Below are 23,925 nucleotides of genomic sequence, written 5' to 3'. Positions count from 1 at the left end.
CGCTCCGCCGGTCCGACACCCCGCTCCGCTCCGCGCTCGCCGCGCTGCCGCCGGCCCGTCCCGCCGCCCTCACGCCGAGTCCCCCCCGCTCACCCGCGCCCCGCGGCCGGGACGCGCAGCAGAAGATGGCGGACGGCGGCAGGGCCCGCTCGCGGCGCCGGACCGAGGCTTACGCTGCGCCGTTTGCGCAGCGCCCCGCGCGCCCCGCGGCAGAGCGAGCGTAGCGCGCTTGGTGAATACCGGCGGCCGGTTCCCCGTGCGGGGGGTGCCTGTAAACAATGGTGGCCCCCCCTGCGTCGCGCTCCCTTACCGATTCTTCCTCCTTCTCCATCCCCGTAGGCATCTGCGGCACGGCCCGGTTGATGGAGACGCAGTCGTTGAGGTCGGGCATGTCCTTGCCGCGGTAGATGGGCAGCGGTTTGGCGGCGTCTAGCGCCCGGGCGCGGAAGGAGAGTTTGCTCATTGTCTCCCCCTCACAATAACACCCCGGGGCCGGGCGGGCGGGGGGGGGGGGGGGGGGGGGGGGGGCCTTCAGTGCGGCCTCGCCGCCGCCTCCCAGCCGCTCCCGCGCCGCGCCCGCGCCACCATGGAGGGTCCCGCCGCCCCGGCGCAGCTCCCGGCGGGGCCGCCCGTAGCCCGCAGCGCACGCCCCGCAGCCCTAGATCCGCACCGGGCTCGCTCGGTCCGCTGCCTGCGCCATGGCAAACATGGCGGACATTAACCACAGCCGCTCGGCCCTCCCGGCAGCCCGCGCGGCGGGAGCGGCGCTGCGCGCGCAGCCGAGGGCGGGAGGCTGAGGGAGCCTCAGGGAGCCGGAGGGGGGCGGCGGGACCGGGTGAGAGCGGAGCGTGGTGAGCGTCCGGAGTGAGCCCGCCGGGTGCCCGAAGTGTCCCCGCAGTGTTCCCGCAGTCTCCGTGCCGTGCCCCCACGGTGTACTTCTAGACAGTGTCCCTATATTTTCCCCACAGTGTCTTCCCAATGTCTCTCCGCCGTGCCCCCGCAGTGTCCCGGCTGGGTCCCCACTGTCTCCTCACAGTGTCCCCGCAAAGCCGCTGCCGTTTTCCCCACAGTGTCTCTACTGTGTCCCACGTTGTCCCTGCCGTGTCCCCATAGTGCCCTCCCTGTCTCCCCCACAGTGTCCCCACCGTTTCCCCTACAGCGTCAACACCGTATCTCCACAATGTTCCCGTTGTGTCCCCACAGTACCCTCGCAGTGTCCCCAATGCCTCCCCACCCTGTCCCCACAGTGTCCCCACTGTCCCTGATAACGTTGCCCGTGTCCCAGCAGTGTCCCCACAGTCTCCCTGCCATGTCCCCACTGTGGCCCCACCGTGTCCTCCCCGTCTCCGCACAGTGGTCCCACAGTGTCCCTGCTCTCTAGACAAACCAGCGGTTTTCTCTCCTCAGTGTGTTGGTCAGTGTGGGCTTAAAGTGTTCCAGCCATGAAAACGTCAGGAGGGTTGACACAAACCAACACTTCAGACACAAACTTGTGCCTGCGCAAGTATCTATTTTTTTTCCCCCAGAATATTTAGGGTTGGACGGGACCTCTGAAGACCATCCAGTGGAAACAGGGTCACCTGAAGCAGGTGGGTTTGCAATGACTCTGGAGACTCCACACTCTCCCTGGGAGCCTGTTCCCATGCTCTGCCACCCTCATGGAAAATTGTTCCTCATGCTGAGGTGCAACTCCTTGTTTCAGTTTACTAAACTCCTTCATCACTCTTTCCATCAAGGGCAATGTCCTGCAACTTGGAACTTAGTAATCCCAAATTCTCACCTGGACAAAGCCTCAGTCCTCTGCCTATCCAGAGTTTCCTGCAAGAGTTGACATTAGTCTGCAAAACCCTTCATCAAAGACCTTTAGTACCTCAAATATCTCCTCACTTCCATTTTATTTTGACACCCTGAGACCAGGCAGCTGCTTCTCTCACCTCTGCCTTAGAGCTCTCACAGGAGTTGTCAGCGTCACCTTCTGAAATAAGCTGAAACTCTTACTCAAAACTTCACTGTTTGGATCGCTGTGCCAACTGTACATAATTTCCTTTTTTTTAAATTAGAAAAAAATAGGTTCAGTCTCTGAATTGCCTTTTATTTTTAGTTACCTGTTGTGTTTTTTATTTACGTGGTTTTGTATAGCAAATACAACTGCTGTTCGTGACAAACACATGCTTTACAAAATGAAGGATAAAGAATTGTGTCAACTAGAGATAGAGAGGAAGATGAAACAAGCACAGGAATACACAAGAGGGAAAAAGAAGCAGCAAGAACATTGTGTTCATCAGTCATGGACCCAAATTAGCCTGGGAAAGAGATCTGGAAATTATATTAACTACTCCTGTGAAAGCATCAGGTGAGTGTTCAGTCATGTGAGCAAATGAATCTTTAAAAATATGAGAAAAGAAACAGAGAACAAAACTGTGTTAGACTGCACTTATTTATAATTCCCTTAGAATATTTTTATTCCATAAGATAGACAATTTTTGCCTTGGATTAGAATTAACAGGTAAACATTTAAAATTTGTATGGTTTATCTTAGAGTTTATAATTCAGCACTGTTCTAGGAGTGGCCACACTTCCCACACCCCAAATGGGTTTGGTGCCCCTAAAGCAATTCAGGATTAATTGGCAGCGGCACAGGGTTGGCATTTTCGAGCAGTGATTGTGACATCATCCTGCATGAGCTGAATTTTCCACCTGGATGCCATCACCTGGAGTGTGCTGGGGCCCAGCTGCACAGGTGACATCCCTGTGAGAGGTGGGGTGGCTGCTGGAACAGTCAGTTCCTCCTCAAGTACTTCCTTGAGTAGTTAAAAACCACCACGACTTTCCTCCTTCTGCTTCTGCAAGAAAGAGGCATTTTCAAACTGCTGTAAGATTTTTTCCCCCTTTCAGTCAGCACAGCTGAACAATAGATAATAATAACCTTTTCCTTTTGTGTGCATGTTCTGCTCTTTTTTACTGCTTAAATAAAAAAGAAAAAAGTACAAAAATGAAACATGTTTACCCTCCAGCTGGCTCCTAGTCCTAAACTCATCCCATTATTTTACTTCTACAAGCAATGCAATTTTTTTTAAATGATGCCCTGTAGGATACAGAAGAGGGTTTTTATGCAGTCAAAACAGTCATTGCACAGAACTGAACATGGGCAGAACTGAAGTTTCAGCTTACATTAGTTTAGCTTTAAGAACCATCCATCTTTTAAGCACATAATCTGGTCTCTTCCTCCTGTAAAATCTTACAGGTTTTCTGAAGAATTCTAGCTGTAAAAAATTATGAGCTGTAACTCAGCTGTAGACAAAATAATTTATTTTCATGCACAAATCAAGGAAACAATGTCTCAAACTTTTTTGTTCAATAGTTGAATTCTGACTCATCTTCATAGAGATTATGGAATTGAATATGCACATTTGAACACTGGATAGACCAAAAATCCTTGGATTTTATTTAAACATGTATATCAGTGGAAATGTCAGAGCTGTATAGGCTTGGGGGCTTTGTCACATCCTTGCTCTTGGTTCTGCTTCTCCATAGTGACATTTAATACAAGGAATCCTTGTTCTCACCATGGCTGCCTAAAGCCTGGGATATTTTTTGAGGTCTTTTTTCAGATTTATCCTCTTTATTTGTTAGTTTGGGATTTCTTTTTTCTAATAGTACATATCTCACTGCATTAATCTTCTCCAAGCAGAAGCATCACTTCTGGACAATTAGCTCAGAGTATCTTATGGCAACATGATACAGCAGGAGCACGTACTACTTCTTTACTCTGTGTGTTGTTACCTTGTAAGTACAGAAAGTAGTTAAAAAAAGGCTCAGTGAGTGTAGAAACAGAGTTTCCAGAAGTGATAATGGCCCCTGCTAAGGCACGGTGCTGTCCAGCCTTGTGGGGTGTCCAAAACCTTCATTCACTGTAGGGTGTTAAAAGAGAACTGGAATTTTTAGGGTGCTGATGACTTGAGTGTAAATACACAAAAATAATCAAGATATGAAGTGTACAGAGGAATCATCTTCTGCTACGTGCCAGGTACAGGCTCAGAAGGTGCAGGTAGGAAAGCGATGCTGACAATCCACACCACCAAATATTCCCGGTGTTGCTGCTCCTGCCGTCGTACATCCCGGATTCCAGCTCATTACAGAGGGGTTTGAGCTCATGTTTAAGGAAATCTTCACTAGAAGGAAGCCTGAAAGCATCCAGCAGGCTGGCTTAGTAACTTCAGCACAAGGGAAAGTGCTGAGCTTTCCAGGAGATCCATGAATGGACGAGGGGAGTCTTTTTAAAGGTTATGAAGTCCTTCTTTCTCCCTGTGTCTGAGAACTCCGATTGAAGTGAAAGGAACCTCTGTCCTATTCATTCAAAGGGGGTTTTGTCAGGAAAAAAGAGCTTGATCAAAGTAGCCAGTAAGCATGCTTAGTGCCTAATGTTCAGAGTTAATGTATCATTCCCAACCATTTCTATTTCCAATTATTCCAAGGGTTTAGGGAACTGGCAGCCTGCGCATTTTCCCCTCTAAGGTCACCAAAACCTACCAGCCAAACCCTGAAATCCAGTATGGAGTAGCTTCCTGGGAGATTTAAAGCTCTGCATGAAAATTATAAAAGTTGAAAATGGAGTTAAAATCTTGAGCCCAACGCCGAATAAAACGAAATAAAAGGGCAGCTATGAAAATAGCAGATTTCCCAAATTACAGCAGGAAGGGACAATGATGAAAAGCAGCAGGAAGCTCCTGATTTGAGAGTTTTACATCAAAACTATTTGTGTCAAGAAAAAGGTTTAAAATGAAAGGGAATTGTGCTTTGTGTGTGGAGGTTACCACAGACATCGGGAGCTCTTTAAAGGAACCTGCTGCAGCTGTTTCCTGGAGCATAAAATCTTGGATTCTGACTCAAAAGATAAATCTACTCTTGACTGTGCCTGGGCTCTTTTACAACCCAATTCAACCAGTGAGTTAACAATAATGCATATATGAAACCAGGTGAATTTGGTTTGGAATTATCAAGTAAAGCCATTGGGTACCTGCACGAGTGCAGCTCAAAACCACAGAAATCTGGGATTTTACCACCAGAAAAAAGGTAACTTTACAATGCAGTGACCAGTGAAGAAAATAATGTTTATGGCTGGAACTAGAAAAGGAGTGTTAAAATCAGTACATGATAAGGATGGTATTTATGCCCTTTCACTTTGGAAAATAAGAGTAGAGAGATTTACTCAACTGTCATTTAGAAAAAAATAGCAGAGAAAAATCATGAAAACCAAGTTTACAAATGTACACGAATTTATCCCAAAATCTCACACCTCAGGAGTCAAACACAAGATAATTTTAATTTTTTTTTAAAATCAACGTGTTTTGAGGACATGGGAACTCCCCAGCTTGTGTGAAAAAATTAAAGCAACTCCCATCCTGCAACTTAAAATATCAATAAAGGCTCATGGAGCCTTTCAATGCTCATGGAGCCTTGAAAACTGTTTTTATTTTTATTCAGATTTCAGGAGCCAGAGTGAAAGACTTGCCATAAAGGGGACTCTGGAAAACTCTGCCCTAGAAGTAAGAGGTGCTCCCTTTCCTCCTCAGAGCTCTGTAGTTCTGCTGGATTTCAGCACAAGGGTAGAAGTGGGGTTGCTTTCTAAAAATAAATTCTCAGGCAACTATAAAATCATAAAATCACAGAATCTCAGAATGGCTTGGGTTGGAAGGGACCTTAAAGGTCATCTAATTCCAACCTCATTCCATTGGCTGGAACACCTTCCACTAGATAAAACTGAGAAATTAGGAAATACACCAAGTGTACCTTTTATAAAAATAAAGCCACCTAAAAGCTTACCTAAAAAACCCCAACAACACCCCCTTGACAATTGCTGTCTTCTGGATTAATGGCCTGGATACAACAATTTTTCTTACTGATCCATAATGGCAACATTTTCCCTGCCCACCTTGCTCTGAGGTTGATGCCACTGCTTTGTGCTGATGTGGAGTGGCAGGACCCACTGGAGTGGGAATGTTTCATGGCTCCATGCAGGGAAAACCCTTAAAACCCCCAAAAATCTCTGCAGAGCTTATCCCCAGCTGAGGTAGAACCAGTGTGAGAACCATTTGCTGCTCATCCCCTCTGTGCAGAAAAAACTCGTCAAAGCCTTTCCCTGTCCCAAATTGCTGGTGCCAGTTGGAGTCAGGAGATGTTTCTCTAGAAAGGAAGATTTTCCCTTTATCTGACTCTGATGCAAATCAGAGAGAAACTTCTTGTCACTCGTATGGGAGCGGTGTCATTGTGTGCTCTGTACTTCCCCCATTTTCCTGCAAAATGGGGCTGGAAGCCATCACTGCAAAGCCAGAGCCTCTCAGCAACGTTGCTGTGCATCAAGAAACCAAAATATTTGCTGGGCTGCAAGAAGAGTCAAAAGGAAAATGAAAGTGTTTCGTTGGCAATGAGGAGTGGGGACAATGTTTGCAGTACTCTGTGCACACATTTGTAATAACAAAAGGAAGTTTTGAGCTGTCGTGGGGAGTTATGCAATCAACATGCAGATTGAAAGATGTATTCAAGCTTCACATTCCTGTACTTCCTTGTCAAAGGGTTTTTTAAGAAAATAGTGTAAAAAAAGGCACTTTTACTATGCAGACATCAGTCACAGCAAAGCTGATGCAGTATTCCCACTTCCAAATTGCTATTCAGCCCTGTTCATTGAGATCTGCTGCTCCATGTACTACCAGATCTTCATAAATACACAAATGCTCTGGAAGAGCTGCTCCAGGAACGTCACACCTTTACAGCAGCTCTTGCTTCCTCAGGAACAGTGGGAGCCATGCTCAGCTCAGGAATTTCTTCTTAAATAAAGTCCCCATCCCTGGAGGTGTTAAGGAAAGACCGGATGTGACAGTTGACAAAGTGGTGATCACTCATAGGTTGGACTCAGAGGTCTTCTCCAATCAAATAGATTCTGTGATTCTGGAATATTTGTGGAATATTTGTGGCTCTCAGGGCACTGCAAACACCCAGCTTCCAGAAGCCCAGGTCCTTGGGAAGAGGCAGGATTTATGGGAGAGCCAATGCAGAGAGGAGCAGGAGCAGCTGAAAACTTCAAAGAGAGCTGAAGAGGTGCCCAAACCACGTGGGACCAGTTCTGTGGAGCCTGCACAGACATCCCGTAGGGAAATCAGGGAATGTCACAGGCGTGGGAATTTCTAACCCTGAAATCCTAAAAAATCCTATGAGATTACAAAAAAGGACATTGCTTCTGGCTACTCCAGGTATAGGAAAAAAATCTTCTAAAACAAAAGAATGGCTGGGTTTGGTAATGTTTCTGCAGGTACCTGAGTTGTGTCACTAATTAATCATTCTTGGAAACAAAGGAGAAATAAAGGAGTGGAAAATAATGCCATTATATAACAGGAAAATTGCATCAGGGTTTCACTCTTCAATTGAAAAAAAATGCCAGTGCAATAGGTAGGTTTTCAAGGAGCCCAAATTAATCCATTCCCATTTTCCCCCAAGTATTCAGTGGTTGGTTGTTAATTAATTTCTTTGCACAATTCTCTCTCGATTTTAAACACACAGATATTTTGTGAGCTTTTCCTGAAGTCACAGGTTAATCCTTTCGAGGGAAATGATCCATAAAGCTGCAAGAAGTTGTAATCCCAACCTGTCCGGATTATCCAAACTCCATTTGTAAGGTACCAAGCTTAAGCAAACAGTGACCTCAGGTCACCTGGGACACATTAAAATATTCTAACTTGGGAAGTTATGGTTCCATGCCCAGCTTTCCTTTCCTGCTGGCACTTCTTTAATAGCAGGTTTTGTTCTGCTCCATTACCAGCTGGAAAGAGAACAGGTTCTCCCCATGACAGGACAACCTCAACAAGGAGCTGTAGGTCTTGCCACAGCATGGAGTTATTGATTTCCTGAAGAGCAGCTCTCAGGTCTCCATTCCACTGTGGGAGAGACTTGGTGGTGTTTAAGCAGCACCCCTGGTGCTTTTCCTTCTCCCCAGCTCGGGGTGGGAGTGGAGCCGTTGTCTGCTGCGGCATCGGGAGATTGGCTGATCGTTTTCCCCATGGATCCTGCTGTGGTTTGGCTGCAATTTGCCAATCTCATTTGTGCATTTGGCTTATTCCCATGGACACATCATCATGCAGGGCATGCTTGGAATATACTAAATTCCATTTTTTCCTCTTTCAGCCATAGCTGTAATGTGTCAGTGCTTACAGGGTTCATTTCACTGTGATGTTCCTGCACGAGGCGGGGAGGAGCTGGAGCTATGGATGCATCCAACCAAACCCTGTTTCCATCTGCCATGTGATTGATAATCTATAATTTATTATAACCATCCCCACCTCAGTTCCTGCCCTTCCTTTCAGTATAATTTCACAGCTGTTTTTGTTCTATTTTTGGAAATGGTTTTATTTACGTTGCCTGTTTTGTGTTCAGCTTTTAAATTATAATTTCAGGTATATTCCTGTTATCCTCATTCAGGGAAAATTGGCCCTGTTAATGTAAAGAGCCATATGGTGTCAGTTGAAAAGATTCAGTGCAAATTTGATATTGGCATAGGAATCAAGCAAGATAAAAAAAATCTTTGGGAAAGGTCAAGTTGGTGTCAGCAGTGGCAGAGCAGAGGCTGTGGTGACACTGAGCCGTGTGGGTGGCGGTGGCATCACTACATCCAGGGGGAGTTTGCTACTCCAAAACCTCCCAAAAGCCAGTATTTAAAATTCATTTAGAAACAGACTTGAGAAAACAAGTTTAATTTCATGTATGTCCAGCAATCCCTTTAGGTCTGTTGCTGACAACATAAATCCGTGTTTTAACTCAGAATTAAGAGAAGTTTTCCTTCTCCAGTTTTGCTTTGACAAGTTTGCAATATAAATCTTATCTATATAAATCTGATGTGCAAACTTTCCTGAATGTATTTTAAAAGTATCTTATTTAAGCAAGTGCTTAATTCAAGCATGACATGTGATTTGCCAAACAAACTTATGACTAAGGCAACACAGAGTGAGTTCAGTAGGACCAAAATTTGCTCCAGTGTGATTCATCAATGAGTAAGAGTGATGCTATCTGGAGTTTTAATCTAAGTACAGATTTGAATAATGACCTGAATTTTTTGGAAGAGCAGCTAGCTAAGCAAGAAAAGGGGGAAAAAAATCTGTAAAGAATTCTGTGCTTGATATCACCACCTATTTTCAGCTGTATGAGTCAGTGAGCCATCACATGGATTTGCACAGAAATATCAAAGCAAATCCCACTTCAAACCCACACCACTTCCCAATATATACCCTCACTCATCGATCCCAACAAACCAGGGAACGTCTGTTTGTCTGAAATAAAAGAGAGCAGGGCTACAGGAACAATGAACTTTCTTAAAACAAAGCCCCTCATTTTCTGTGAAACTCCTGCCTAGGCTGATTTACCGAGAAGAAATAGCAGTCCAAAAGTGCCACTTGCTGAGCTCAATAAGTGGAGTTGTTCCGACGTGTGCAGAGACCCAGGGTGGGAAATTGTTTTGCAAAATTGCTAAAAAAATTGTCTAAACTGGCAGAGATGGCAACGTGTGCAAATATTCCTTAATAACAATGATTGAGAGAGCTGCAGCTGCCAATGCAAGACGTGAAACCCAACACATTTCTTCAATATTAGGAGCTTATTGGGATATAAATGGGAGCTGCCTCTGGATCCTGGGGAGGAACATCATTTGTAGTGGTTCATATTATGAGACATGAAGGCAATTACTTGCTTGAAGAAAACACAACTCAGTCTGTTACAGAATAGTTCTGCTCAGTCCCATCCTAGAGGAAGATGAAGCTTTGACAGACTTTCATTTTTTTTCCAGAATATTCTGCAATGTTTTGCAAGTTGCTGCCAGATGTGAAGTTCTCTGGAAATTCAAAGAAGGATTTAGGCAATATTTTAATATGGTATTCAGAATGGCAACGTTTACACGCCAGATGAAAAAAAACAGATTATTTTGTACTTTTATTTCTTTTATTGATCAGAAAATCCTCTGTGGATTTATAAATCCTACTGCCTTAGGATGTCCTACTCTTCTCCAATAGTTTATAAACCCCTGTAACTGAAGATTATTAGGATCTCTCACTATAAAGAGGATTTATCTGTGAATCAACAAGCAAACAAAGAGGAGAAATAGAAAATGAGACTGGGTCATCATCTCATTAGCTGCCAAGGCAGGAATCAGTCACAGGTTGGACTTGATGATCTTGGAGATCTTTTCCAACCTCAGTGATCCTGGGATTCTGTGATTCTTCCTTGCACAGGTTGAGTGTAACCTTTAGCTGGGAGTTCTTCAATGCCAGATGAACCAGAACAGGCGAGTACGAAACATTCAAGTACAAGGAGAAATTGCTACTTTAGGGGAAGCAATGCAGGAAAGCTCCTGTTGGGAAAGTGCTGGTTGTCAGAGTAGGACCTTAAAACCCATCCCATTCCACTCCTGCCATGGCACACCTTCCACTATCCCAGGGTGCTCCAAGCCCCGTCCAACCTGGCCTTGGACACTGCCAGGGATCCAGGGGCAGCCACAGCTTCTCTGAGTCATGGATCAGGGCTCTGTGCTGTGGAAAAGATGCTTTTTAGAACAAAAAGACACTCAAAGCCCTCAAAAGATGGGAAATGTGAGTGAGGAAATGCATGTGCCACGTTATTCTGGACAAAATGGACCATCCCACACAGGCTGTTTAGGAAGCAGCTGGAGCTGCTGTTTGGGAGTTCTACCTGCAAGTACATTTCTCTGACTTCCATGGGCAAAGCCACACCCTCAGCGAGGGGCACATTCCTGCAGGGAGCTGCCAGGGTTCTGACACGGCCAGCACTGGGAATATGAATGGCACAGGGAAGTCAATCCCCATCCAGCCATTCCTCTGTCATGGGCACGAGGGCACAAACCGTGTGGCACAAGCTCTACCTTATGTGTCTTCTTGAACAGCAACATTAATTTCATCTTCATCTATTTTATATCAGTATTTTTGATTTTGAAATCCAGTGCCACATACTAATTCTAGTTCTTAGTGTCAACATTGTGAAAATCAAATCAAATCAAATCTGATTGACTGGAGACAACCTATAAACAGCTACACACTTTAGTTGATTCCAACAGGAGCACAAGCTCCAAGTGTGGCTCAGATGATCTGAAGGTGTTTAGGAGAGAAACAGCCATGTCCTGCTGAGACTACCGAGAAGTGCTACTCCTCCTCCTCAAATACCAAACAAATCTCCCAATAGGGCAACCAACAGCTGCCCAAACGACCAATGATTGGAAAAACAATCGTAGGGAGAGAGAGGAGAGGTGTGTGCCCTGCCTGCTCCGATGGAATGAAGGCTGGAGAGGGATGTGATTGCTGGCTGGAGAGGTAGCAGCGATCACTCATCCAGAGGGAGAAGCTGAACAACTCTCAGAGCAGATGAAAACCAACGCTGAGGTTGGAAATCAGGAGATAATTGCTACTGTGGGGTGATGTCCCAATCAGAACAACAGGAAGAAAAAGTCAAATCTGCTCTGATGGAGCTTAAAAACTTCCAAAGATTATTTTGTGCTCTGCTTGGTGGCACTGGCTGAGGCTTCCCCACAGGCAGAGCCCTTGCACCACTGTTTTGGGGCTGGAATTTTTGGGTTTAAGCAAAACATTTTAGCTTCAGTGATGCAGCAAAACAAGCAAGGTCTCCTCCTGGCACTGGGAGCCAGAGCTGTGGAGCAATTGGGAAAAGCGGTGAGATTGAAGGGAGAAATAAATCTCCAAATGTCTTTGGGAGCCTTTGTGGAGGGGCAATCCAATTTTCATGGAGCATTTAAGCCCTGACCCAGACGTGTGAGCAGGGAACTGTGGCAAGTCCTCGCCAGGGTGGGTGGGAGCAGAGTAAATTTAGCTGGGTTTGTTTGGAGATCAGACTGTGCTTCTCACACTCTGCTGAGGAGATGCTCCAGAAAAGATTCCAAACACCCCCGTGTTTCTGAACTCTGAGAAGTTGAATAGGTGCAATTGTCTGCAGGGCTGAGGGAAAAGTTCTCGCAGATTTCAAACAAAAACCATATTGTGCGACTGGAGTTAAAAGCAGCAATTTCTGAGACAAGGAAACTTTAGATTGGTGGTTATTTACCTGATGGGTCTCGATGCCCTTCTGCAGCACCACCAGCAGCTGATTGAAAAGAAACCTTGCTTTCCAACTTTCCTTTTTCTGGGAAGTGGAAACGTTAAGCCATTTTACTCTTTCTTTGGTTCCAGAAACAAGTAGAAGAGAATATGAACTTCTGATCAGTTGTGCCTTACCAGGGCTTGGTTTTATTGAAGAAGGAAGTAGAAATAAACTTCTTTGAAGGTTAAAAGTTAGGAGGCCTCTAACTGAGGGACATTTTAAAGAAGTCTCATTCCAGCTTTTAAGGATCATTAAAAAAACTCATGAACCACTCTATGGGCCTGATAATTAAAGGCCATCTAATTCGTTACAGCTCTGGAAGACACGTTAATGATCACGTTTTGGGAAGACCCTGGATATTGTCCATTCAGATCAGCTGAAGGTGCCCCAACAGCTGCACTCAGGGAGCCTCCCACTGATGTCTGAGGTGAAGGGATAACCCTGCTTTCCCTGTAAATGGGAACAGGTGGGGCTGAAGGAAGGGAGCACAAAACCCATCTTCTCTTTTCCCCCTTTCCCAGGGTGGAAAGGGACCCGCCTTGGCCTGGCCCAGCTCGCACTGAGGAGTCTCCTGGCTCTGATCAGCTCGTGGAGAAAGGACATTTGCTCTTCTGAAAACTCTTGACATCTTTGAGATGTTCATCTCCTAAAAGTTTTGAGATCCAATTCAATAACCTATTCCACTTTCCTTTTATTCAGTAACTGTGCTCATTTTGCTGCAGGTCCAGTGATCCTCAGGATACCCTTCATTCACTCTTGCTGTTTAATCCATTATTTTATCGGATACTTAAGTCATCCTTATCAGGCAGTTAATAAGAGGGTCCTTGTCAATAGCTAATGGCAACATCTTCCTCTGGAAACTAATTAATGGAAGTGCAGCATTCCTGTCCTTTGGAATGTGGCTCAGTTCAAAGCTCTGGCTAACAAAGCACAAGAAATCATTACAAAACACACACAGGTGCTTTGGGGTTTGTTAGGAAATGTCCTTTGTCCTTTGGATATTTAGGAATTGCTTAATATAAAATTATCTTTTAAAAAGTGAAACTCTTTCAGCCTCAGCTCTGGAAGGTGTTCTTAATCACCCACAGTGTTCCACAGAGCTTGACCTTAAATGCACAGAGATGTTTTTACAAGGCTGAGGCCCCGACCCGGTGATGGGAATGTTCCTGCCATGGGGAGGGACAGCTCCCACTGTCCCAGCTTGCTCCAAGACCCCTCCAACCTGGCCTTGGACACTTCCAGGGATCCAGGGGCAGCCACAGCTTCTCTGGGAATTCCATCCTAGCCCCTCCCCACCCTCACAGCCAGGAATTCCTTCCCAATATCCCACTGAATCCTGCCATCCCTCAGTTTGAAGCCATTCCCTCTTGTCCCCTCCATTCCCTGTTCCTTTGACACGGAGGATGCGGCGCAGGCACAGCAGAGAGAGCTCAGTTCGGGGCACAGCCGTGATAACATCTTGTTGTACACATTCCGTAATTAATTTTAATTTACTTAATTAAGAATTGAGTCTTTGGGGAAGGAAGATGAAAAAGTTCCTTCATAAACTGACAATGGGCGATTGTTCCCAGCTCCTTATCCTGGAGGCACGGGGGATAATGGGAGCTATAGAAACCCTTGGACAGATTGATTATATGGATGTGATAGGAATCCCCCGGCACTTGCAGAGTAATGGGCACCTCCTCGCTCTTCCCTCACCACTCCCCATCTTCCCAAGGAATCCAACTCGGGTTCAAAACACGGAAAATTAAAATTTCTCCACAAAAGAACATTTTCATTTGAAGACTCACGGCTTGGGACGTTACTGAAGTGGGCATGGATTTAACCCTTGCCAGAAAAATCAACCAAACATTAAATCAGCGGACGACAGAAGTTGGGGAAATGATGTTATTAGTATTCGAACGTGGAAATTCCCAATACTTTTCCCTGGCATCCATAAAAATAAAATGATATAAAAGAAATCCGACAGATGTAGCGTCATATGGAGTTGCTTAATGGCAACGCTCAGCCTTGCAAAAAAAAGATTTACAGCCACAGTCACTACTAAAACTTGACATTTTCATTGAATAATTCATCATTTGCTGCTTGCTGGGCTTTGTTGCCTTTCTTTTATTCCTCAGTGTTATCAGCTCTGCTCTCAGCAAAGCCAATCAGTTCCAACAAATGCAGATATTTTGTTGTTACTCCCAAAACTTGACTTTGTTTTTAGCTAAACCCAGCTTAAATCTGGTGAGGACTCCTTGCCTGTCACAGATTTGATTTGCACCACTACCGGCCTGCAGCCTAATTCCCCCACAAGTATTCCAAGCATTTTAACAAGGATCACATGTGGCTTGGACATGTGTTTCCATGCCTACGTGTGCCTCACATTAGGACAAACTCCTTCCACCTCGCTCTTTGTATGGATGCAGCTGAGGACACTCCTGATCTGAGGATAAAAGGTGTTGGAAGCCACAGCTGGACCCAACATCTGGACAGAAACTTGTCAAAGTGGGTGTTAAAGCAGGACTTTATGGGCAATTTTATAAAGGCATTGTCCCCTTGCTGGCTTTAGGGTGGCAAATACCACACTTGAACTTCCATTAATCTCCTGAAGTTTCTCCAAATTCGTAAAATATATATTTTAAAATATTTATTTATTTACTTTTTTATTGTCTAACACTTTGTTCTGTGTTTTTTATCGTTGTCATAACCAAGTTGTAAATGCCAAATGTTTATTCCTTCCCAAAATCCCACTTGTCATCCCCTATTTGTTACTTTGGTTTATGAAACTCTTAAGACCAAGTCTGGGAACTATGGATTCTCCTTTTGGTCCCAATTAAACCAATGAGGGTTTAGGATAGGATAGGATAGGGTAGGGTAGGATAGGACAGGACAGGAATAAAGTTTTATTTTTCAAATGTAAATCTTCACTTTTTCCTCGGAAGCAGAGAGCTCAGTCCCATGACTGAGAGCAGATAATGACAACCCCAAAACTTTGTTATTTTTATGACTTTTTCTCTCTCTAGAGAAAAATCATTGAGAGAAGCAATAACTTATTTTCCTGGAAGTGAAAAGGAACTGTATTTCTGCTGGGAGTTCAGAATTGCTTCTCCTTCACAAAGGCCTCAGATGATTGTGGTTTGATGAGACAGAAACTTCTGAAGTGGGATTAAGAAAATGTCTGTTCTAGGATCCTGTTTTGTGCCTGGAAAGTTGGTTCCTCCCAGCACAGACCCTGCAACCCACTCCCTGATCACCTGCTGCAGGTCCAAGTGAAGCAGGAACCAGCTGGGTAAAAATTCTGTGGTTTTGTGACCCAAGGAATTGGTTCTTCAGCTATTTAGGGAATTATCAGTGAAGGACTTCCCACTTACCTGCACCATGGAAGCGGATGTGGCTGGAAAAGCCTTTGTTCTCTCATCCCACTTTGTACCTGGTTCACCACCCCATGGCTCAGCCCAGGACCACTCATTGGGATCCATTCCTGCCTGGAATTTTGGAACTCCAGCTGACAGTGCTTGTGCACAGTGGTTCTCTTCGACTTGTGCCAACCTGTGCCAGTGCTTCCCCAGGATTTTACACAGGAATACGTGAGGATACTCCTGCTCTTCCTTCCCTGCCCCACTTCATCCAGTGTAAGTCAAAACCCTTCCCACTTCCCAGATCTTTCCCAAAGCAGGAATTTCCAGAAAGTACTATTCTAATTATATGTAGTTTTTTTTTCCAGTTCTAAATCCTACCCCTTATCTCCCTTTGGGATGACACTCAATTACAGCCAAATCCTTATCTCGCAGCAGGTAAAAATGTGGGAGATGGAATCTCTCCAGGATCTTCTTTCACAGGGGGGGACTCCAAATCAAATCTTGGATTTTTTAATTATTATTTTTTAAACAAAACAACAAAAATTGCTTTGAACTGTTCACAGCCAAGACCTGGCAGAGGGAAATGAGGGGTCTGAGCTCCCACTGCTTTCAGATACCGAGCCGATACAAAGTGTCACCATTCCAGGCTAAAGGAGAGGTTGTAATGCAGGGTACACGGGGCTGGTGGGAATTTCTGGGAGTTGGACACTCAGGCAACATTTATGGCATCACCACCAACCCAGCCCCAGGCTGCCCGTGAGTCTGAGCAATATTTAAGGACATACAAGAGCATGGAATTGCTCTTCAACCTCGGGAGCACAAGGATAACCAGACACCAGGAGTGGGGCAGGAATGCTTGGTGGGGTTCTGTGGGCTTGGATGTCCCTGCAGCTCCCAGGCTCATGACCTGGGGGTAGGGAAATTTATTTTTTGTTGGATTTTTTTGGTTTTTTTAAGCCTCCAAGTGTTTTTCCATCACTGATTGGACCCCGGTGTGAACGGTGAGTATTGAACTGAAGGATCTGTTTGGTGTTTGGGATTCCTGGAAATCTCGTGCTTGGACCACTGGGTGTTTTGGGGGCAATCCTGGCCCCTGGAGGTTGAGCTGCTCGGTCAGAGGGGTGGGATGGGGGTGGATGTGCCCGGCCTGGGATGAGATCCTGCCTTGCATGAGCAGGAGCTTCCACAGCCGCCGGCTCCCCGAACTTACCCGTCGGATGCAGCACCGATGCCGTGGCCGTCCCAGAGCACACAAACTATGGACGGGCAGCGGGATTTGCAGGCTGAACTGGGAATTCTCTCGGCTCTCACGGATTTAACTCGGCCTCACAGCTGTGGGTTGCTATTTTAATTTGATAGCGGTGCCCGTGGCCCCCTTTAAGAGTGGGCATCCCATCGTGGCATCGAATAATCCGTCGGAAGACAAAGTCCCTGCCCCGAAGAGAACAGCACAGGAACTGTTTTTTCTGGTGATTTAATCATAATATTGACAACTTTATCAAAAATTACAAAACTGATATTAAAAAAATTCTCTAATTCTTAGTAAGACTAGAATGGGTTTTTTTAAAAAATAGAAAAGCACTTTTATGCTACGGCTCTTCTGGAATTCTCACATTACAACCCTACATAGCAAAATACAAACTGTAGCTAAGAAAGGTAATTCAGTCCTAAGGTAATTCAGTCCACCACGAGCCCTCTAATATCTCTAGACCATCAAACTCAGGGACTCCAAAAGGATTTCACATGACTTATAAACCTTCTGCAAAGATGATTTTGGAAAGACCTTGGAATTTGAAGTTCCTTTTAACCCCTAAAACCTTAGACTGTGAGGATAACAGACCTGGGACATCAGAGGTGGGGTGGGTTTTTTTTTTTTTCTTTTTTTTCTTATTTTTAAACTATGTGGATATTATTTTTTTTGCAGCTGATACCAGCCAGAAGTTAAAAATATGAAGAAAATCCACCGAAAGAAATGAAAATATTTTTGTTTCGTTTCGTTTATGGTGTTCACAAAATGCACCATAATAGAAAGAGGAATATTTCCTTTAATTTGAATGTCATCTGAATGACTCAACCACATTGTCACCCACTTAAGCAAAAGAAAGCATAATAAATAAATAAATAAATAGACAAGAATATGCAACACTTTACATCCTCAAGGAATCACGGCGTTCCCTAAATCTACCGAGGTCCTGATCGGCGTCGTGGGCTCGCTGTACTCAGCCACTTTCGGGTGATTGTGCCATGGTAATGACAAATCTAGTGGTGTTCCACTTTCCACAATGGAGTATTTTTTTTTTTTGTTTTTGTTTTTTTTTTTCCACCTTTTAAATATAGGAATTCTCTCTTAAATTAGAAAGTAGGCAAAAAGTACTTTTTTTTTTTTTTTAATTTTCCTTTTTAAGTCTTCTATTAGAAAAAATAGAGATTTATTAAACAAAAAATAATAAGGTAGAAAGAAGGGTTGGGCCTCCATCAAAAAAGTAGATTATGCTTTAATGCAAAGAGAAAGAAATGGCTCTATGGGCAAAATTCAAGTATGAGTGACCAGTTTTTTAATCGTAAAGTCGGTGCAACATTTCTTAAAATGTTACAACACTGCATGACCTGTAATGCTCACAATATTTACATTAACTGCTTACATGAAACCATAAAAACTCTAAAAGAGAGAAAAAAAAAAAAATTGGTATGGACTGAAACAAACTACTCCTAGCACCCACATCAATGCCATTATTAACCAAGGAAATCAAGTGCACGAGAGTACTTTACATAATCTTAGGGATGTAAAGTAAAACAGCGGGGAGGGAGCACAAACCTAAGGGCCAAAGGAGACACAAACTCAGCTCTGGGACACGAAGCAGGGGGAGAAGCAAAGGAAATCCCGAGGGAGGAGGGCTCCAGCGCTCGCCCACGCGCACACGGATCGGGATCGGGAAGAGCCAAGGGCCACCAGCGACACGGCCACGCGCAACGGAAAAACGGGAGCCGGCGGCCCCCGGGAACAGCTCCGGGAAGCTGCCGGGCTGGGCACGGCTCGGGGCTGCGTGGAGGACGGAGAAGACAAATGAACCTGCCCCTGGAAGGAGGGCTCCGTGCCAGGCCCTGCCAGGGCATCCCGCCCGGCCGGAGAGGGAGCGAGCCCCGGGGAGCCCAGAGGTAGCTGCGTGCCCGGGCACGAAGCCCGGCTGGCAAACGCCGGCTCCCGCCGTCCTGGGCCTCGTCCTTGCACACGAGAGCGGGACTCGGGCACGAGGAAGGGAGCTGGGATCCTCGGGAGCCGGGGCTGGAGAGCGGCGGGGCCGCCCCTGCCCGGGGTGCTGATCACTGCCAGTCCTTAGCTAGAGAGCGACAGGCGGGATGGGGGAAAAGGAAGTCTGAGGTAAGCGGTGGTCCCGGACCGAGGGGTGGGAGGTAAAGCTCCACTCCGGGACTGGGAATAGTGAACTGAGAGTTATTTCGGGAAGCCTCGGAGACAGAGATGCCACGGCTTCCGTCACCATCGCCACCGTCCGTGTTACAAAGAAAAATGAAATCAAATGGAAAGAATGTTGTGCTACACTTCCGTTCGTTAATTTTATAATGGCTCATAGCTTTAGACTTTTAAATCTGTAGTGTATTAATTTTTTTTTTCTACATATGTTTCACATTTCTCACTTAATATAACATAAATAATTTGGTTAATAGATTTAACCTGCGCATTTCAGCCACATTAATATATATAAGAATCTGTTAATGGTATAAATAATTCTTTTTAAATAAAATAAATCTGATATGTTACATAATACTGATAAAAATTACTGTTGCTAATAGTTTTGTAAGCCACCCTTAACTTTTTTTCTGTTTTAATACTGTGAGATGGATCCCGGGATTACTTTTCCCGGACGCTGCGGAGCACTGCCCTTTCATCCTACGGCCAAACCAAAGGTAATCAATAGCAATCGATCCTGATCACTCCTGAAAGCAGGGCCTCTGCCCCCCTTCCGAGGAAACACCATGTTAATGACGTTAGATAATTGGAGCTAATTAATCTAGGGGGTGGTTGGAGGGGCTCAACGTTACGGGGGTATCGACTCTTTAGTTCCTCAGGTGGCTATGAAACTTTTCCTACAGAAATGGTTGACTAAAATAGTCCTTCTACTCTTTTTTCTTTTCCTTTTTAATCAAATCTACAGCATTCTACGTTCAAAGCTAAGTAAATAAAAACGCAACCGAGGGTTGCAGCCTTTGAATTCTTAATTAGAGCTGTGATCCCACATCCCGTTGGGAATCTGCGAGGTTGCGCTCTCCTAAGAGGCCTGAACTGGAGTACAGCACTTCCAGGCACGGTTCATTCCAAACAGACATAGCAATGAACACTCAGTGGCGTGAAGTGGATGTCATAATTAAGGTATTACATAATCATGCCTTCTCTCTGCTGTTAAATACAAAAACAGCATCTTTTACATTATCATATAAAAGCATTTAGGCTGTATTTTTATTTATCACTTTACACTGGTAGTCTCTTGTATGTGTACTCAATAGAAACCAAAGAATTTTGTACACTATTTTTTGTACAATAAAAGATAAAGTGTGCATTAGGTACGCTTGTACATGACAATATTGTACAATATTTACAGTTCAGATATCACCATGAAATTCTGTATTATCTATATACACAATGAAAATTTCTCAGAAACATTTGGACTATTTCTTATAATCACAATTTTTAGTATTATAGAAAAAAATTTCAGTAATCATCTGACATTGTTACTGCAACCTTTCAAGATTTCTGATTGGCTTATCCAGCAACCTCTATCCCTCCTAATCACCCAAAATCTGGTACCACTGCTCCTCGTGGTGCCCTGCGATGGCAGCGAGCTGTCTCCACAGAAATATTGATAGACCCACGTCTGTATCAATACCTACAGATAGACTCATGTGCACGTTCACTGTGATAAGTACTGGACCAGTAACAAAGACATTCAATGTTATCTAGAGATCTTCCTCCTCTTGAGTTTTGGAGGCTTCACTTGTCTGTCTCCCTGCGGGATTTGGTGGACCTAAAAATAAGTATATTCACAGGTTAGCAAAGGACAGTGGTCAGAGGCATCGAGGAGCTACAGGAGGGCTCGAGGTGCTGCCAGGAACCAGCTCTTAGCATTTCACAGCTACACAGAATAAAGGGACTCCAACAGCTTTGAGGAACTGGGAGCAAAGGATTCCATATCCTGTGCATCCCAAACCTTGGAGAGAGGCAGCAGCTGCAGTGGCTGGGAAGCCACCCAATCAGGGACTGAAACCACCTAATCAGGGACTGATCCCAAACTGCAATAATGGCAAATTTAGTGACAAACTTTTATACATTGTAGTGACCAGAGCAATGAAAAGTGGGAAGAAGGTGGTGAGAAAATGCTGACAACAGAGAAAACTGGGGAAGTCCAGCTGAGGGCTGTTATTGAGGAATGAGGGATGTTCAGCAAACTCTTTGTGTTTAAAAAGGAAGCATTCAATTCCGAGCTAGTGCTGGATGGATTGAGAGCCAAGGTTTGTCATCGCTGGCTGCTCAGGAAAAACCAGTGGGAGAGGGAGGAGGAGGAGGAAGGCTGAGCCTGGTGTGGAATTCCACCACCATCTGTTGGCAGCAGCTGCAGCTCCCAGCAGCAGGAACCAATCCTTCAGCACTTCCCGGGCTCCTTCCCGAGCTCTCCAGCCACTGACATTCCCTGCCTCCATTGGCTCCTGCCAGCAGAATTCCCTCTTGGAGCTGAGGACCCTGCTGCACATGTTTCCCATTTCACACTGACTGGGACTGAGCAGCAGGAGCTGCAAAAGCTGCAAGTCACTAAAAAGAGAGCTGCTGATTCCCTGGGAGTGCTTCTAGGAACGAGAATCCTCATGGAAATCAGCCCTGGTCCCAACTTCTGTGCCCACATAATTAAAATATCAATCAAGGCACTGCAGGTCCATCAGTTTGTCTGGGTGAAGAACCAGAGCAGCAAATCCAACCACAGCACCTGCCCTGAGCCACTTCCTGCTGCTCACAATGCCCAGAGCAGGCAGCTTTTAATATTCCTGGATATATGGGTGGGAAAAGGTGGCAGCAGGATGGGCCAGCCCAAACACCCATCCCATATTTATTTGTTACAGACCTACAGTCATCTCCTGCTTTCCTTGGCCTTCCAAAGGAGGGAAACACAACAACATTGTCTTAAATCAAGGCTCAAATCTCAGCTTGTAAAATTCAGTTTCAACGAAAGATTTGGTTGGGTTGTTATTTAAAAGCTACTGAATAACTTCTTTAGTATTTCCTGGTGGTTCTGAAATCAGCTCTGGATTTATACGAAGCTTGCAGGTCTTCATATATATAAATATATATAATTATATATAAATATATTTCCTTTTTTATACTCCAGAAGCTCCCTGAAGTGTTACTGTAACTTCCACACCCGCACATGTTCAGTCCTAAGCACTGAACATCAGCAAAAAACTTTTTTCCCCTGTGTTCAAACATTTTATAATTAATAATTTGAATAATTAATGACCAAATAGAAGATGTGGGAGGTTACATGTGCTGTGATAGATTTAGTTTTTTATTTTTAGGTGGGCTGCAATGAAATTACAGCCATGGTTTTGGTAGAAAAGTGAGGATATTTTATAAACCAAACTCTTTATTGGAAAGTTCCTGGAGCTACGTAACAACGGTGTAATTAGTGTGGAAAAACCACTCTTGGGTGTGGTATTAGAAATACTTTTTTTTTTAAACTTACCTTTCATGACAATCTCTTTCATTTCTCATGGGGAAAACTGAATTCCAAGAGTTTTGCACTCAAAAGAAAGATGCTTTCAAATGAGGTTTCAATACCTTGCCACTCCAGCTGAGAAACAAATGAGCCTGATTTTGTGTCATTAGCCAGAGGAGCCCCATGGAATAGGAGCTGGACTGGAACTCATCCAGCTGTTATCAGGCTGGATGTGTAAATCTCTTTTAAAAGTAATAAAATTTGCGATGCACCTAAAATCCTACAACTTTTCCCATTTTTCAGAACCATCAGACATTTGCAAACAGGTTTTAATGCAGGGGAAATATTGAAAACTCCCCATTATTTCAGAAAATAAAACCAGGATTTGTTAGAAAGCCACCCAAACCAAGCCTCCCTCCAAGGGACAAGCATGCAGAAACATGGAAAAGGAGAATATTCCCAAGGAAAAAGAACTTACATTCCCAGACATTTTGTCTAGTTCACTCATGGCCTCGTGTATAGCAGCTTCTAAATGGTTATTTAGCTTTCCACTTCTAGGGAGAAAAGATGAAAGCCATCAGTAATTCTTAAGGATAGAAAGAAAACTTGAAAAAAATTAAATAACAAACAGATGAATTCACTGGGAATGTTCTGACCCTGGAGCCTCCCAGGCTGGGAGCACAAGGAGAAAGATCAGACCTATAACAATGTTATGGAAAGTAAAGGTTTGTGTTGGGATTACAGAGGAAAAGTTAAATATCCTTCTAACTTCCAATAAATTGTATTCATTATCTCAACTATTCCCAGTTTTACCCTGGAATGGCAGCACTCCTCAGGCTGTGGGAGGGGTGAGTGAAGGTTTTCTTCTTCCAACCCCAAATTACCCCAGGTCATGGGGCAGCTCCAAGCACATTTCACTTCACAGTGACATTTCTATGGATGTCCACTTCTTCCCTAAGGACTTTTCCCACTTGGACACAGGGCCAGGTCCCACTTTGGAGGGGAGGAAATGAGAGGAGGGGGATGAGGAGAACCATCTCTGTCATGAGACACGAATAAATAACTGGGAAGTTGCCAAAAGCCCTCCTGTGTTCCCTTAAAATCCAGGAAGGTATTTTGAGGGTAATCTTGGAAAAAACCAGCCACCAACACTGTGTCATTGGCATAAAAAATCCTTCTCTTTAGCCCCTGGGACACAGAAATAAAAACAAAGCTGACCTCTTAAGAGGAGGGTAAGAGAGAGAATTATCTAATCCCTTTCAGCCTGTGGTCATTCAGAGCTGAGTTTGAATTCTCACAGATTTAAGGAACATCTTTTCCCTATGACAGTAAATAAGGAGCAGCATCATAGAACAAACCCAATCACAGCACAACTCCTACTCTGCCATCCTTTTAAAGATGTCCAGAGGGGTTTTTTTCCCCAAAATTCAGTAATTTTCCTCTTGTTGCCCATCCTGATGCTTCAGACCCCAATATTTGCTGTTCCACAGTTTTTCTCTCCTGGTATTTGCCACTAAGAGGTGAAGTTGGATAAACCCCAGCAGCTGGCGCAGGTGTGACCAGAGCTCAGCCAGCCACAAATCCCGCAACGCTTCTCAGCAGTGGGAAATAAAGGGGATTTCTCTGAACAAACCTGAGCTCAGCTGCCACAGGGACAGGGGCAGAGGGGCAGGCCTGGTTAAAAAGTGTGATTTGGTCAGAACAGTTGGGATGTAATGACT

At 44.6% G+C, this 23,925-nt stretch overlaps 2 protein-coding genes and 1 long non-coding RNA gene across 5 annotated transcripts in view; 1 reads left to right on the top strand and 2 right to left on the bottom strand.

Moving 5' to 3' along the window:
* The window catches only part of EPC2 (enhancer of polycomb homolog 2), a 35,664-nt gene extending 35,160 nt beyond the window's left edge, over positions 1-504 (bottom strand). The window contains exon 1 of one of the 2 annotated variants that reach the window (XM_048309973.1): positions 311-504. In XM_048309973.1, the coding sequence (XP_048165930.1) occupies positions 311-463 (153 nt within the window). In that variant the 5' untranslated portion in view covers positions 464-504. Of the gene's footprint in view, positions 1-93; positions 161-310 lie in introns of those variants that run through there. The other variant, XM_048309974.1, reaches the window with a different exon arrangement.
* Positions 505-822: 318 nt separating this feature from the next.
* LOC125328835 lies at positions 823-17,495 on the top strand. The gene is made up of 5 exons (XR_007204894.1): positions 823-1,589; positions 1,737-2,032; positions 2,140-2,353; positions 15,150-15,758; positions 17,410-17,495. It is a non-coding gene; the product is annotated as an uncharacterized LOC125328835 (long non-coding RNA).
* MBD5 (methyl-CpG binding domain protein 5) overlaps positions 16,944-23,925 on the bottom strand; it is a 110,346-nt gene continuing 103,364 nt past the window's right edge. For both annotated transcript variants that reach the window (XM_048309971.1, XM_048309972.1), the window contains 2 exons: positions 22,683-22,758; positions 16,944-20,524 (listed from right to left, as the gene is read on the bottom strand). In XM_048309971.1, coding sequence (XP_048165928.1) covers positions 20,453-20,524; positions 22,683-22,758 — 148 coding nt within the window. In that variant the 3' untranslated portion in view covers positions 16,944-20,452. The remainder of the gene's footprint in view (positions 20,525-22,682; positions 22,759-23,925) is intronic.

This window comes from Corvus hawaiiensis, chromosome 7 (assembly GCF_020740725.1).
Source record: "Corvus hawaiiensis isolate bCorHaw1 chromosome 7, bCorHaw1.pri.cur, whole genome shotgun sequence".
Classification (NCBI taxonomy): domain Eukaryota; kingdom Metazoa; phylum Chordata; class Aves; order Passeriformes; family Corvidae; genus Corvus; species Corvus hawaiiensis.
Note: the sequence above shows the minus strand (reverse complement) of the source record. Positions and strands in the feature narration are given on the sequence as shown.